The sequence below is a fragment of the Juglans microcarpa x Juglans regia genome, chromosome 2D (genome assembly GCF_004785595.1).
Source record: "Juglans microcarpa x Juglans regia isolate MS1-56 chromosome 2D, Jm3101_v1.0, whole genome shotgun sequence".
NCBI lineage: Eukaryota > Viridiplantae > Streptophyta > Magnoliopsida > Fagales > Juglandaceae > Juglans > Juglans microcarpa x Juglans regia.
In genome coordinates this window covers 9,590,312-9,607,232 of record NC_054596.1, presented here as the reverse complement: position 1 = coordinate 9,607,232, position 16,921 = coordinate 9,590,312, and the positions used below count along the sequence as shown (strand labels likewise).

General features: G+C 35.5%; 3 protein-coding genes and 1 long non-coding RNA gene across 5 annotated transcripts; 2 read left to right on the top strand and 2 right to left on the bottom strand.

The window, feature by feature from the left end:
- Window positions 1–3,320: 3,320 nt before the first annotated feature.
- On the top strand, window positions 3,321–4,358 carry LOC121249228 (protein FAR1-RELATED SEQUENCE 5-like). The gene has a single exon (XM_041147946.1). The coding sequence runs from the start codon at window positions 3,321–3,323 to the stop codon at window positions 4,356–4,358; it is 1,038 nt and encodes a 345-aa protein (XP_041003880.1).
- Window positions 4,359–6,990: 2,632 nt separating this feature from the next.
- Window positions 6,991–8,072, top strand: LOC121248447 (heavy metal-associated isoprenylated plant protein 39-like). Its single transcript, XM_041146918.1, has 3 exons — window positions 6,991–7,148; window positions 7,251–7,329; window positions 7,610–8,072. Exons 1-3 carry the CDS (start codon window positions 7,140–7,142, stop codon window positions 7,837–7,839), a joined length of 318 nt encoding a protein of 105 aa, XP_041002852.1. The 5' UTR covers window positions 6,991–7,139; the 3' UTR covers window positions 7,840–8,072.
- A 2,967-nt stretch (window positions 8,073–11,039) lies between these two features.
- LOC121248446 lies at window positions 11,040–14,449 on the bottom strand. Its single transcript, XR_005937459.1, has 2 exons — window positions 14,253–14,449; window positions 11,040–11,371 (listed from the first exon to the last, which is right to left on the bottom strand). It is a non-coding gene; the product is annotated as an uncharacterized LOC121248446 (long non-coding RNA).
- Window positions 12,393–14,254, bottom strand: LOC121248445 (pentatricopeptide repeat-containing protein At1g55630-like). Of its 2 annotated transcripts, XM_041146917.1 has the most exons (2): window positions 13,207–14,254; window positions 12,394–13,047 (listed from the first exon to the last, which is right to left on the bottom strand). In XM_041146917.1, the coding sequence occupies exons 1-2, from the start codon at window positions 13,982–13,984 to the stop codon at window positions 12,521–12,523; spliced, it is 1,305 nt and encodes a 434-aa protein (XP_041002851.1). In that variant the 5' UTR covers window positions 13,985–14,254; the 3' UTR covers window positions 12,394–12,520. The 2 variants fall into 2 exon arrangements, with proteins under 2 accessions (XP_041002850.1, XP_041002851.1); XM_041146916.1 differs by having other exon boundaries at window positions 12,393–14,254.
- Window positions 14,450–16,921: the final 2,472 nt, after the last annotated feature.

Genomic DNA, 16,921 nt, shown 5'->3' with positions numbered 1-16,921 from the left:
TTAAATATTTTTTAAAAAATAAAAAAAATTCATAATATTATTAAAAAACACTTACTTAATCATGAAGTAAAAAAAAACTAAAAATAAAAATAAAAAATTACCAGCAGAGCCCCAACGGTGAGCACAACATTTCTCTTTTTAAAAAGAAAGATTCTATACCAGTGTTTTAAATTTCGTACTGTACCGGCCGGTACGATAGAAATTTTTCGTCCCGGCCGTCCGACTGGTACAGGTACTATACGCATTTCGTACCGGCCTCAATTTCGGCCTGTACCGGCCTAGATTTCGGCCTGTGTTTTTTATTTTATTTTTTCAAACTACAAACATATTTGTTAACCTCCAATTCAGACTAGACTATTTATAATTTATATATATGTATTTATTTATAATTTATTTATATATAGACTATTATTTTGGAATATAATTTTTATATATATTTATATATATAATTTATTTATATATCGACTATCCCGAAACGGTACCGGTATCGAAATATTTCGTTCCAGTGCCTTGATCGGTACGGCGTCCGGTACGGTATTCAAAACATTATTCTATACACCATATTACTATCTCACTTTTTGATTCTCATTTTATTATTAAGATGTGATATATTTATCAACATCATATAATCTTTTATTAGATGATTTTTTATCATTCAATAATAATAAATATGATACATCTTATATAACGAGATAAAAATAAGATGAGAGTATGAATTATAACATTGCACTTTCTTTTTATAAGTTATAGAATAGACAAGGTGACACGTCACGAATATTGAAAGCAAAATTACAAATTGTAGAATGAGTAAATAATTAGGATTTTAATCATTTAATACTTTTTTATTAAAAATTAATAATAATTTGTGAAGATAAAGTGTACTTTTTTAAAAATATATATATATATATATATATTATATTGCACTCTTTGAATTGCTTATCTAAATTGGGCCAAACCAAGTAGTTATTTATTACTTTTTGAGAATACGAGTGGTTGAAGTTGAACACAACCGTTATTCCCTGAATATTTCAGCAGAGAAAACTTGTTTTTTTCTTTAAAAATAATCAATGATAATAATGATGAATAATAAAAAATCTTGTAACAATAAGCTGGAATAAAAGAGAGACGCTTCGGGCTGGTCGGGTGTGAAAGGTTAGTTTACACCAGCAAATGAAAAATTGACACGTTTGAGTTTCAGTAGAATTGAGAAATAAGCCGCTTGTAGCAAATCTCAATTTCTCTTCATTTGCAATCACTCTGCCCCCTCCAAAACATTTGAGCTCCCACCCCGTCGAAACACTGCCCCTACCCCGTTGAAACGCTGCCCCACCTTTGTTGGCCTCCTCCCGTCATTCCGAAAAAATTTGCCGTCGAAACAGTGTCGCCCACCCTTACCTCGGCAACTTCGATTCCTGGCCGTCGAAACAATATCTCATTCTGTGTGTAAAAAGAACGTTTGAAGCATTGTAATCTCCTTCGATTCCTTGCAGTTTAGATTCCTGGCCACACCCACCGTCCTTGACTCCCTTCTGTGTGCAAAACTTCCATCTCCTGAAGCATTGTAATTTCTGAGGTTAGATATACATTTTTGATTTGGTAATTTTTGATTTGGTAATTTGTGTTTGGTAATTTTTTAGAAAATGTGAGAAACTAAATTTGATGAAAAACTTTGGTGATAAAATGAGTAAAGTTGCATATACGTTGGTTGCGATTTGAGCGTTGGTCGCCATTTGAGCTCCTTTTTCTTGGAGGTGAATCACTATATATTCATCCTAGAGGTCTTCCCGTATTCCCAAACCAAAATGCTATTAAAAAATTTAATCAAATAAAAGACAAAAACGTGGTCCAAAAAGGTTGTAGAATAATGTGATGTTGTCGTTGTCTTCAAGGCCAAAAATTTAATTAAATGAAAGTTGAGGATGTGGTAAAAAAATGGACTTTTATAATGGGATATCTTTGTCTTTGTCTTGGTGTGGTCCAACAATTTAATCAAATGGAAAGTGGAATATGTGGTGGGTTATGTGGTTTATTATATATATATATATATATATATATATATATATATGTTATCTGATTATGACATGGTTTGAAAATGACTCACATGGTCAAGTATTTTTCTGATATCAGGTTGAATGATGAGTACTTCAAGATGAGATGATGTTGAGATTTTAGATGATAGCATTGATGATGCTGAAATTCTTGAAGAGGATGGCGAGGTTGAACAAGACAAGGGAAATAATACGATGTCATTTTCATATTTGGAGCCGTATGTAGGGCTACAATTTGACGATATAGAGGATGCGCATAGTTGCTATAAAGCCTTCTCCAGACGGATTGGTTTTAGCATTCGAACAAACCATACTCGGTTGTCAAATATAGACAGATCATTAATTGGGGTAGAATATGTGTGTTCAAGAGAAGGATTTCGTCGTCATAATTTTAAACTTAAAGAGAGAGCAAGACCCGAGGCTGCAGAAACAAAGTGTGGGTGTAAGGCGACAATGACAATAAAGAAGGATGGAGAAAAATGGGTTGTGTCCAAGTTTGTACTCCAGCATAATTATGAGTTGTTGACACCTAGGAGTACAAGTTTGCTTCGTGGGTATAGAAGGGTTACACCTACACAAAAGAATTTAATAGACACGCTAAATGAGTCTGGGATATCAACATGAAAAATAATGTCCGTGTTGAGTAAGGAGTCAAGCGGTGATTATAATGTTGGTTGCATAGCAAAGGACATTCAGAATTACTTAGGCCATCGAAGGAGACAAGTTCTCGGAGAGGGAGACGCACAAAAGTTATACGCTTACTTTTTGAAAAGTGAACGTAATAATCCAGGTTTTGTATATTCGATCCAAGTTGATGCAGATGGGTCGATGGGGAATTGCTTTTGGGCAGATGCTAGATCAAGGGCCGCATACCAGTATTTTGGAGATGCTGTTACGTTTGATGCTACTTATCTCACAAATTGCTACAAGATGCCATTTGTTCCGTTCATTGGAGTTAATCATCATCATCAATATGTGATATTTGGATGTGCGTTACTTGTAAATGAGATGGCATAGTCTTATACATGGTTATTGAAAACATGGCTAGAAGCTATGCTTGGTCGTGCTCCCTCTACAATAATAACTGATGATGACAAGGCAATGGCTAGGGCAATCGCAGAGGTATTGCCCAATACAACACACAAATTATGCTTATGGCATCTGTGACAAAAAGTTCCTGAACATCTAGCTCATGTTTACAACAAATATCCACAATTTCAACATGATTTTAACCATTGTATTCATGAGACACTGACTATTGAGGAGTTTGAGATGGAGTGGACTGATATGTTATCGAAGCACAATATTGAAAAAAATAGTTGGTTGCAGAATATTTATACCAGGAGAGCAAAGTGGGTGCCGGCTTATTTGAGAGGCACATTTTGTGCTGGAATGTCCACAACTCAACGGAGTGAGAGTATGAACAAGTTTTTTAAAAACTATGTTCGTGCAAGTACGATGATAAGTGACTTCGTCCATCAATATGATAAAGCATTGAACGTCCGTTATTTTAGTGAGAAAGAGAAATATGTGAAGACAAAAACATCAATGCCAATTATGAGGACTACTTACAGTATTGAAGAGGAATTGGCCAAGATCTACACAAGAAAATCATTTATGATATTTCAAGATGAGTTGCTTAATTGCCAACGGTACAAGGCGCACAAAACACAAGAGGAAGATGGAAGAAAAATTTACTTGGTGGGCATTGATGGGAAAGAAAAGCCGACATATGAAGTGACACTTGGGAAGGAGAACAACATAGTTTCTTGTACATGTTGTAAGTTTGAATTTATTGGCTTTCTATGTCGACATAGCCTACATGTTTTGGCAAAAAAAAGTTGTTTAAACATTGTATTTCAATCATATGTTTTAGAAAGGTGGACGATCAATGCAAAGAGTCGTGTGCTAAATGGGATATGTGTTGATGAGGGGCCATTGGAGATGGTCCCAACTGCGTTAGTCATGAAACATCGTTTGATGAGACAGTTTTATAAAGTTGCCGAGGTGGGATCACTATCTATACAGAGATTTGAGCATGCTTCTAGGGGAATAGAGAATATTCACGCAGAGCTTCTATTGATAAACATTGATGGTGATGGTAACGTGGAGGGAGATACAGTCCAGAGCCAATTACTCTCAAACTTTTCATTGCAAGATTCACCACATATTGTGTCCAAAGAAAGGTCGAAATCATTACGACAAAAGAATCCAAAGGAAAATGTACCAATGAAAAAGCAACGATGCAGCATCTGTAAAGAAGAAGGGCATATAAGAAGCAAATGTCCATCACATAGGTACTTGCAATAATTCCACATGTACATATACTTATGTCAGAAGTTACCTTTTATGAGCTTCTATTTTGATGAAAGAATTTTTTTTTCACTTCAGGAATATTGGGGAACCAAGCTCAACTATGTTATATCCAGACCCAACCACCATATCAACTACATTTGACATGTTTGAATACTATGCTCTATTATATTTCAAGATACTTTTTTAATTAGTCGGTTCTTTTTTAACAGTGGCAATATATTTTAACAGTGTGGTAATATATTTGTTCCCTTTCGCAGGAATGTGCAAAATCTGACTATGTCACAAAATGAAGATTTCGGATCATTGTGGAATTATTATCTATCACAAGATCATTAGTATTGGAATTATTATCTATCAATATGGAAAAAATTACTAAGTTTTGTAGCCATTGGATTTGGCGTGCAGCTTGTCTGTAATATTTTTTTATTTTAAACTTGTAAGTTTAGATTGGATGTGAGATAGACTTCTAGTGGTATGTGAAAGTTTGTCTCAGGAATTGAAATCCAATATTTTGTTCATATGTCACTGCTTGAGTTCAAATCCAATATTTTATTTTGTTAATGTGTCTGATTAATGTTTTATTAATATGAAAGGTATAGTTGTAGATGGTGACAGATGCTAGAACATGATATATACAAGGAAAATAGTACTAACTAATAACGCAATAAATAAAACTTTTTGGATTGCCCGACGTCCGTAGTTTGGAGGGAATGCCACAATAACATAGTGGTCTTCGTTCAGAGATCACTTCATCTTCTGCCCTCATAGACTGTATACTAGATATGGTGTCTCCTCCACTACATTCCATATTGCTGCAAAGAATGCAATCGAATCAATGCACAAAACAACCTGGAAATGGGTGGGAGAGGGGACCTGGGCAGCAAAATAATACAACCACTCAGCAGCAAACAAATACAACCAAGCAGTAGCCAAAAAATAGCAGTTATATATCATAATTCAAGACACAACAGTATGGACCAGTTTATGTTTAATTTGTCAGCTCATGTTATTTTTTTCTCTTTCTTGGCCATGAAAATGAAAATGAAAATGAGACTGAAGGGTGGTTCTTGATATGAAAAAAAAAAAGGACTGCTACTAATCTTCTGGTGGTGGTCTATTCACAATCTGTTGCTAATATGAGTTCCTACTAAATAAATATGCTAGATAATAAGTAGCTTACACATAGTACAGGAATATCATACAGATTTTTATTTTTTTCATAGGAGTACAGGAATACTCATCTCTCTCAGATGATTATTGCCAACGTTACTTAATGTTAAAGGATCTACTCTTACATGTGAAAGGGATGTCGATGTCTTAAACTTAAGACTTTACAAGTGAAAATATTATCATCTCTGAACATAACAGTAAGGCACAATGCAAGACACAAAATTGGTGGTAAAGAGACAGAAAGTATTCACAAACCATGAATCTACAAAATTGGTGGTAAAGAGACAAAAATGCACAATGTATTCACAAACTAGTAATCTACCCCAAGATTAGAATAAGAGCACTTCAAAGTTGGTGGTAAAGAGACAAAAAGTATCAAACATCCAAGAGCAAGACACAGAGTTTTAATTATCATAAATTGAATTATCAAAAATCGATTATCCTTTTTCTTTACCTTTATGTATTTTTCATTCCCTGTTGTTTATGATGTTCACGTTTAACTGAGTCTGTAGTATGCCACTCATAGGAATTCTTCTGATCTATTAAGTATATTTAATCAAATGAACAAAACTTCAGACTTAAGAACTGGTAATGTTGGCATCTCTCCAATGTATCGTGTAGGTCATGATAAATTATTGTGGAAGACTGAACTACTAATTATTTCTTGAATAAAATCGACCCAGCCTAGAAATATGAAGAAAATCGAACCAGCCTAAATAAATCATAAATCGACCCAGTTGATTGCTAAACAAAAAAACTTACGGGTTCGTTGCTTCTTGTCGTTCCAAATCACTCGATGGAGACGCGGGCGAGAGAAGAAGAATCGGGGAGAGGAGAGAAAGAAGAGAGGGAGAATCGCTGCAGGGGAGAGGAGAGGAAAGGGGGAAATCAGGGATAGGAGAGGAAAAGGGGAAACGACAGAGGGAGTCTGAGTTTCGAGAATTGGTTAAATGCATTGTAGTGTATTGTAAGACAAATACACTTCACAGATGTTAAAGTCCTATTGGCCGGTGTCAAAACGAAATACTCACCCGACCCTTTTTTAGCTTTTTCCGGAATAAAATTAAGGTTGTGCATCCGAAAACCGGATATCCGGTAGATTCGGGCAGTTAATTGCCTAGAATATTACTATCCGGTTAAAATAATAAGTGTTTAAATTATTTTTAAAAAAATTCTAGCAATTTAAACATGATATCAGATTTTTTTTTTTTTTTTTTTAAAAAAGTGCTATAATTTTTTTAAAAGTTTTAAATTCTTTTTAAAAAAAATTAAAAAATTCAGATTAAATTTGGTTATAACCGGATATCCGGATTTTAAGTCAAAAATGCAAAAAATCGGAATATCTGGCTGAATCCGAATTAATCTGGATAGATAACCGCGATTTAGACATCCGAATCCGGATGGATTGCACACCCTGAATAAAATAGAGCACCAAGCCAAATATTCGTGATATGTGCTGAAAACAATGTGGCCTGGGGCCAGCAAGCATATAAAAGTAAAAACGTATACGAAAAGTCACGGCCTCGTACCTCTTCCTTTATAAAAACCCAGAAATTGGCTAGCTTTTATTTCTCTTCTCTCTGGTCTTAATTTCTACCTTTCCAAATGGCCCAGGTACCATTTTATTTTCTCCTTCCATTTTCCCTATCCCAGATAATGCTAATGGCTTCCAATTTACGTGCCTGTTACATATTTTAACTTTGGAATTTGTAGCAGAAAGTTGTGTTGAAGGTCCTGACCATGACCGATGATAAAAGCAAGCAGAAAGCAATAGAAGCTGCAGCCGATGTATATGGTATTTATCTTACATGCTTTGCTTACACAATTCTTTGGTCACTTTTATGATTCAGAAATCCAAATCGATGGGTTATATATATATAAATATAAATATATATATATATATAGAGAGAGAAGATCTGATTTCTATTATCTTGAACCTATATGAACTTTGTACATCTTACTTTGGTAAAACTAATAACAAAAGAGATGGCATGCCATATTATTATGGATTGTTTTAATTTGTTTAATTAATCGATTCATTTATTTGGCAATCGAACTGGTATTTTGATAAACAGGGATTGATTCAATAGCGGCAGATCTGAAGGATCAGAAGTTGACAGTGATAGGGCAAATGGATACAGTGGCAATAGTAAAGAAGTTGAAGAAAGTAGGGAAAGTGGACATACTATCAGTTGGGCCAGCCAAAGAAGAGAAGAAGGAAGAAAAGAAGGAAGAAAAGAAAGAGGAAAAGAAAGAGGAGAAGAAGGAAGAGAAGAAAGAAGAAAAGAAAGAGGAGAAGAAATAAGTAAAAAGCTACAACCTTTTCTTTTTTTGGGTTAGTTCTATTTACTCCCATCCTATTTTCAGTATGTGAGAGAGGTTTGCTTAATGTAATAAGCTCTGCTGAAAACTTTCTCACGGAGAAGCACTTCTATTTCCGGAGCTCATTGAACAATCTCTTAATCCAAAGGTATAAGTGGTTTATGATGCAGCTTTAGAGTTTGTGTAAATGAAATAACATTCATGATTTTGGTTTGGGTTTTTTTTTTTTTTTTTAATGGGTCATATTTTTCTTGAGCAGTTTTTCCAATTCTGGGTTTTCTAGACGTGTTGAAAATGCAACTTGTGCGTACAGCTCTTGAGGTTGTGAAAACATTAAAGAAAAAGAAAGAGAATATAATAAATGCAGGAGGAATTTTGGGTTCACGAGTTTCCTCCTCTATTTGTTTGTGGGTCATTTTCTATCCGAGTTGAAGCACACTGAAGACAAACGCGCCGAAGAGATCCTTGGCCGGAAAGGAATTGAATCAATACAAAACTAGTTGTTAAATCATTCTTCTTCTAAAGGGATGACTTGAAAGCCATCATGACATGGATCCGATGTGAAAGCATATACTCAGGACAATTACCCATATTGCGTCTTTGACGTTGATTGCTGAATAAATAAATTACTCAAGATCACGAGAGCAAGATTCCACTAGGCAGGCTTTGTTTATCACACTGATATGTCATTGCATTAAGTTTGGTTTGGCAGCCTCTGATTCGCAAAGCAGCCATCGCCAATGGAGAGTGGCCCTCTGTCGAGAAGAATGTTGGAAAACACCTTTGTCATGTAGCCCTGAGTTCTGTTTCACAATATCCTGATTTGCGGAGTTAATCTGCTCTCAACCAAGTCCTTTTGCTTCGGAAAAATTAATATGGCATCTCTTGTCATGTTGTTTACAACGACATCGTTCATATGAAATTGAATCATCACCGTCGAAATTATTGATAGGAGACGGGATCCAAGCCGAATCCTTGCCGGGGTTCTCAAAATGAAAAGGATGACAGGGAGTAATCAACTACCAGTTGGTAGCACAAGAGTTGAGATGAGTTGAGATTAACACTCAAAATAGATTATCTAAAGAGGAAGGGGGAGGCGGAGGAGATCAACAAAAAAGTCGTATGTAATCTTTTCTAGTCAGCCATCGAAGTTACGTCACAGGCCCAAGATAAGATGCCGATGCCGATGCCAATGCCATGCTCGAGGGGGAGACATTAGAAAATCAAGCAACTTGTTAACAGCTTGCTTAGCTGGGAACGACTCAAAATAGAGATGCGTAATGTGATGAGTTATGTAATACAGCCTCTTTCGAAGACCCCAGCTCTTGGCCAGCAGCATGGTTTCTGACCGGAATCTAAAGCATGCAAGCTTTAGTTTCCCCATCTAATCATAATCAAATTTAACAAAATAACAATTTCACTCGTAATAATAATAACCGCCACTACCTTTGCTATGTCACAACACTCTCAACATCGCCGCGGGGCCGCGGGGGATCAAATAACTTGGTTCTTCAAGACTCTAAAAATATAGTATATTCCATTAGAAAAATGTTACTTTACTCACTCAACTTGTCCACTCATTTTGGCACATAATATATTTTAATTTTTTTCTTTACTTAATAGTTAAGGAAGAGACTATTAATATATTGATATATTTTTTTTAAAATGTTTTAAAATGATAAAAAAAAAAATATGAATAAAACAACTGGACAAAAATAGATAGACTAATTTAACCTAGCGGCCACTTGGGAGCGGTAAGGCGGCAGAGTAGCACTCTAGCAATGAGAGAAATCGTTAAACAATTAGGCTCTTATATAAGGGCCTAACGGGAATACAACATTCACAAGGCCACAAGTAGCACATGGGGTTAGGCATATATACAACCCAATTTAAATCAGATAAATATGGACGAAAGGCCCATAGACAGAAAATGACCCAAAAGTCATGGGACAGTAACTCTTCTCGGGACACTGAAGAGAAAGGAAACCGGATGAAACTCACCGGCATCGTGGCTGTTGGAGCAGGAAAGATAGCCTCGGCCAACCCAAGTTCTCTGTGAAGTGGTTGTTGCAGTCGAACCCAAGTTCAACTTTCAAGGCTATGTGCGAGAAGCTGCCACATATGGCCGTGTAAAATTTCTGCTATTCCAAGTGCATTTTCAAAGACAGGAACCATCCAGTGCATATCCCTATAAGTTGACCAATAAATCCTATACTAATTCCTTACCCTGCTGTCATCATCAGCAGCCCCTGCTACAGCCAAAACTCCACAAATTTCTAGAGCCATTTAATAACGATGCTGAACTTAAATTACACGTCAGCCTTCTTCCAATGCTCATTTTCAAATATTATTATCTCACTTCATTAAAGTGATGGTTTACTTCTGCATTCCCCGTCGAAAAGAATTTCCCACTAAACATCTTCTCGCTTTAGGCAGTTTAAATAGAAGTTGAAAGAGTGGCAGGGAAACAAGAAAACAACGGCAGACACAAAATTTTCATCTGATCTCATTTTATCTTATTTCAAAACATAATTCAAATACAAAATTTTCAAACTAACCATTACAACTTTTTCAAACTAATCATTACAACTTTTTCAAATTTTCAAATAAAAAATAAAAAACAATTTTAACTTTTTCAAATCTCTAAACAAAATAATATTATAAAACTATATTATTATAATATTTTAATTTTATAATATTTTTTATTCAACTTTTTCTCTTTTCTCTCCCAAAACTCAAAAAATACTCAACTCAAAAAATTTCATTAGTATTCACAAATACTATCTTACTACTATTTATAAAATTTTCATCTCATCTCACTCTCCAAACAAGCCCTCTTCAGGACTAATTCAAGCTGTTGTCCTTTTTTTCGACTAAAATATATGTAACATGAATGTAAAATATACTCTCTTAAAACGATACCAGCTAACTCTTCGGCGTCTTCAAAATCAATCCTGACTCTTAGTTACTAAACCCATTCGGTTTTATAAGACAGCTAAATCCTGACCTTGAAACCACAATATGGCTCTGACATGATGCTCCACAGGTAGCTGCCAGGACGTTTTGCTCCAAGCTCCTATATGAGGGTAAGCAACGGTTAGACACTACATAGGTAAGCAGTAAGATAGCACATAGATACGCATGTACGTTCATAGTCTATACTGCATTGGGTTATTATGTGAATGAACAAAGAGATCTCAACATTGGAACTTAAAAACTTGTCGGGAAATCAGTCATATTACATGTCTAAAAGCTAAAAAGTGAGAAGTTAGGTGATCATTTGGAATATAAGCAATGACTGGGTAAAATGTTAGTAAAAATGCTTATGCAAAGCAATAGCCAAAAGGTAACTCCATCCCAAACTTCCAGACATAGATTTTAAAATTCACTGCAGACACATGCTCACTTCAGGATTGCAGGAATCAACTGATGATGACTGGGTTGATGCCAATGGAAAATTCAGCATTGCCCGGAAATTTTTGCTGTCACTTCAAGTGGAAGAATACATGGGATAACTGCATGCAAGAAATGGAATATCAGCTCATTTAATAATTTCCAAGTTTTATTATGGTCATATAAACTAGAGCAATTAAACAAATGTACGTATCAGATCTTGAAATAAACTCCTTGCTAATGTAAGAGAGAAATCTTCAGAAATTTTCAAAGCCATACACATATAAACCTCAGCAATTAGTTGGTTCTCCCTTTCTCTCTGGCTAAGGCTGGAAACTTTTTCTTAATAAACAGTATTACTTACCCGACGTCATAATGTAAATTGTGTTGCATGTGTAATGCAGTTTCCATTAACAGCATCTTTGTGAAATGAGACTTTTAACATCGTAAAAAAATTGCAATATTTCTTGCAAACTACTAGATAAGTATTGGAGACTAGATGATTGTTGGGATGTGACCCTATTAAGTAATCATAACGATAAAGACAAACAAGGCTCACAACACATGATTAGGCATGTACAAACTAGAGTTAGCAATGCTTACAACATCACCAGCACAACTATAAGCAAATTAAACAATTACTGAATTCAACAAAAACAGACATATATATACACTCATGTAGTTTATGAGTAACCCCTGCAGCCAAATCGAAGATGAAAATAGTTCTCATGAGGGCAGACTTCAGACAACTATGTAGTTCCTATTTTATTTTATTTTATTATTTGTTACATTTAGTTTTTCTTGTGTGTACTTTCTCAGATAGATGGATAGATATAAGAATAGATATCAATACATAAGAATTGCATTGTCATTGGTAATATCAGAAAAGGTAAGTCACAAGGAATGGTAACAAATGAAAGTACATCTACAGTATGTACGGAGCTTGAGGCAATTGCAGATTTTCAAAACAATGAAGCATAAGAAGAATGAAAACTCAACTGAATTGATCCGATACACCATATGAAACCAAAAAAAAAAAAAAAAAATTCATTAAAAAAATGGACAAACTGGCTCTTTTCTATATTTCAATCTCTTGAAATGAAAAGGAGAATAATAATGTTAGAGAAAAGAGGTTGTACGTACTTTACTCTTTTTGCTTCTATGATAACAATAGCTGAGAGTACATGGTGTCAACTGAACTGGATGAATTGAATAAGTTATGTTCCTATGAGGTTACAAGAGAATAATCTCCCAATAAATATTCTGCAGCTTCAGCATCTCCTATATTTCTTGAACTTCGAGAGAAGATGAACATACTGCCCCTTTGCCACCATATGTCTTATTACATCATGAGCTTCAGAAAGTTTTCCAGCATTTCTCAAATTACTCACTAGTGTGCTGTACACAAGGAAATTTGGATTACAACCTCTAGATTCCATTTCCTTAACCATTGAACATGCCTCCTCAAATTTTCCTGCCATACAAAACCCACGAATCATGGAATTGTACGTGAATACATTTGGAAGATGTCCCTGGATTATCATTCCATCAAACATTTCCTGAGCTTTTTCAAACTCCCCAGCCACAATATATCCTGTGATCATCACAGTGTAACAGACCACATCTGGTGTACAACCATTCTTTATCATTTCAGTGAAAAAATAGTTGCAGGCATCCAGATTTCCAGCCCGGCTAAGTCCGTCTATCAATGTAGTGAAGTGAAGAACACTTGGATCAAAACCCACTTCCTTCATGTGATTCAAAAGATTAAGTGCTGCCAGCGGTTTGTCTCCTTTACCTAGAACATGAAGAAGAATATTATACGTATGAAAGTCTGGAGAATATCCACTTCTACCCATTTCATCAAGCAGTCTATGGAACTGATCCAACTTCCCCAACCTATACTTTGCACACATGACAACATTATAAGTTAGGATATCTGGAGAATGACCCTCACGTAACATATGTTGATACACCCAGTCAATCAACTTGTATTGGTTTACCGTGAGAAGGGAAACTAGAATTGCATTGTATGAATGTTTAAACGGCCGATAATTAAATGTCTTTGATTTGATGAACCTCTCCACAACTTTCCTTGCCAATCCTGCCCCACCACAAGTACATATCAATATGTTAAATGTTCGTGCGGTAGTTGGAAACCCATTTTCAGTCATGTCATCAACTAGCCTCCACATTGCCTTAAACTCCTCACAATCTGCAAATATCTTCATTATTAAATGGTAAGAATTCAACGTGTGCCTGTAATTCTCCTGCTGATCAGACCACACGAAAAACTTATACCCTAATTTCGCACACCGCAACTTATTAGAATGATTTACATTCCGCAAAATCCCCAATAGAACTTCCCTGACGAGAAGCCCCGAAAGCCTTAAATACAACTCGTCTAGAGCCAATTTCGTATCAAACCCTGGGCCATCTTGCTCGAGAACATCAAGAACCTTCCTAGCATCAATCTTGACATTATCAAAGAAAACCCGCCTCGCTGAGAAATGTCCCCGGACACGCGTTTCATCCACATTGGTGCTCGGTTTTTCTTCCGAAATAGGATCAAAATCTGAATATCTCCACGCTCTTTTCAAGGGTTCCTCAATTAATCGAAACCCATTATCAACCTTATCACCATTAAAGCTGCAGTCGCAGAACTCTCGAGAAATTACCAAAAAATAGGATATTTTGCGAAAAACTCTGGGACCAAATAGATAAATAGAGTTCATTTCTAATACCCATTATATCTGGAACTCTACAGTACCCAACAAACTGAAGAAGCCCACTAAAAGATCGAGAATTCTTAGTATATACAGATCCAAAAGGTTTGTACAATCAAATTTCGGGATACCAATTAAAAACGAAAAGGCCCAGATACATAAAATGGGTTGACCCGAACAAGAAATGCTCATGGAGCAAGGACCTCGCTTGTGAAGTATAGACTAGAGTCCGATCGGTGAAAAGGATTGGAGCTAGGGAAGGAAACAAGGAATTTACCTGCGATTGAGCTATCTGGTAGGGCGATATCAGTCTTTCTGACCTAGTCCCGCGTGAGGTTCGGCTGCTGTGAAAGAGGAAGCGGAGGCCGCTATTTGGGAGAGAAAGCAGCTGCCCTCCGTGCGAGGATAAATAGGAAGGACATTTTGGTATTTCCAGTAGGAGGAGTTCGCAATCGGAGCAAGCCAAGTGTTAAGATGAAGTTGAGTGGAAAATGGATTTAAAAATTTTACTTTTAAAATAATAATATTATTTAACACAACAAAGAAATGATAACTTCACTTACACAACAGTATGCACAACAGCCTGGCATTTGTGTGTTTTTTTTTTTTTTTTTAAGCGCTCGACTAAAGGTTTGGGTAAGAGTACTCAGAATGTCTAGTTATTTTTTTTATTTTATTATTATTTTTTATCTATTTTTTATTACGATTCACTTCTATTTAATATTTTTTTATTAATTTTTCACTACTATTTACAAAATATTTGAGGTATTCCCACTATCCAAACATAAATTCATACCCACCCCGCATAATTTCTCTTGGCCCCATCTCCCCCAAAAGCTCAAACCCAAATCTGGTCACCATCTAGGTAAGTCTCTCTGAAAATTTAGCCATCATCGTCCGCTGGCGTCGTGGGTAAGTCTATCTGCTCTCATTGTTCTCTTTCTCTCTTCTACAAAATCCTAATTTCTACTCTCAATCGTTGATTCTATTGTGTCTTTATTCGAAAGTCCCCGTTTTGGAACCGAAGAGATAGCAAAACAGAGGTATTTTACACTACATTGCAAGTCTCTCCCTCACTCTCACTTCTTTTTTGGTTTTCCCTTTTTTTGCCGATAAACTTTTTCCAGATGAGATATGAAAGGTATTAGAGATGAGATATGAGATAAGATATAAGATGAGATAAGAGATAAGAGGAGATATGACATGATAGATGAGATGAGATATGACATGAGATGTGAGATGAGATGAGATGAGATACGAGATGAGATAAGATGATATACAAGATGAAATATGAGATGTGATATGAGATGAGATATAAGATATGAAATGAAATATGAAATATGAGATGAGAGATGAGATAAGATATGAGAGATGAGATATGAGATGAGATATGAGATGATGTGAGATATTAGATGAAAGGTGATATGAGAGATGAGATATGATATGAGAGATGAGATATGATATGAGATAAGAGATGAGAAGAGACAAGAGATGAGATATGAGATAGATGAGAGATGAGAGATTATATATGAGATGAGATGAGATACGAGATGAGACGGGAGATATTAGATGATGTGAGATATGAGATGAGAGATGAGATGAGATGAGATTATATGAGATGAGATATGAGATATGAGATAAGAGATGACATATGAGATGATAGATAAGATGAGATATGAGATGAGCTATGAGATATGAGATGAGACATGAGATGAGATATGAGATGAAAGATGAGATGATATATGAAATGAGATATGAGATGATAGATGAGATGAGTTATGAGATGAGATATGAGATACGAGATAATAGATGAGATGAGATATGAGATGTGAGATGAGGAAATATGAGATGAGATGAGATATGAGATGAAATATGTCACGGGTGCCTGGGCAAGGACTTGAAGAGGTGGAAAGGGTTGTTGTATAATAGAAGGAAGTAACGGGAATAACTATTATGAAGGGGTTCGTGAAACAGTGAGTTTTGCATAAAAGGGGGAAGGCGTTTTGTGTATTGGGTTGTGCGTTTTGTGTGAAAGAGTTTAATGAAATGGGTCATTTTGTAGTAGATTGTAGGGGTGGGCTCCGACTCCGACGGAGTCGGAGTTGGCATTTCCGACCTCCGACTCCGACAAAAGTCGGAGTCGAATTTTCCCTCCGACTCCGACTCCGAACGTAGTCGGAGTCCGATTCCGATCGGAGGTCGGAGCTCCGAACTCCGATCGGAACTCCGATCGTAGGTCGGAGCCCCGAACTCCGATCGGAGCCCCGAACTCCGATCAGAACTCAGTTCGGAGCTCCGACTTCCGAATAAAATTTCCGAACTCCGAACAAAATTTTGTTCTTTTTTCTATTATTATTTAAATTTTATTGTTCAATTTCGTTTCAGATAGTGAGCAACATATATATATTTTTTAAAAGTGAAACGATCTACAAATATTCGGTTTATTCAAGAGTTCTCAATAATTTAAATATTCGTTCTGATTTTGTTACTGAATTTTGATTATATCTTTAATTTATTTTATGTCCGCCTGAAATTTAGCATTAAAAATGCTCATGACTCATGAGTTGAAAATTACATAAATTTAAAATTTTATAAAAAAGAATGATGGTATGAATTTCTATAATTCGATTAATTTCAGTTGGATAATAAATTCTAAACGTTTGAGAGAGGATGAATAAGTACTAATAGAAATTATAGAATAAAGAATACTTATCTCACGTCTTTGCTCGGGATATAACTACATAAATATAACTATATAAATAGTTTAAAAAGTAAATAACATGTATGATGTAGCCATAAGTTATAACAGTCTCATTTATAACGTAATAACAATATGACTATAATTTGAAATATAACTACAATTCGATTAAACACGGATTTCATTCAAATACTTTTCTCGAATTGGTCATGCCTGAAATGAAGATAGAAAGTAGCAATCAATAGATG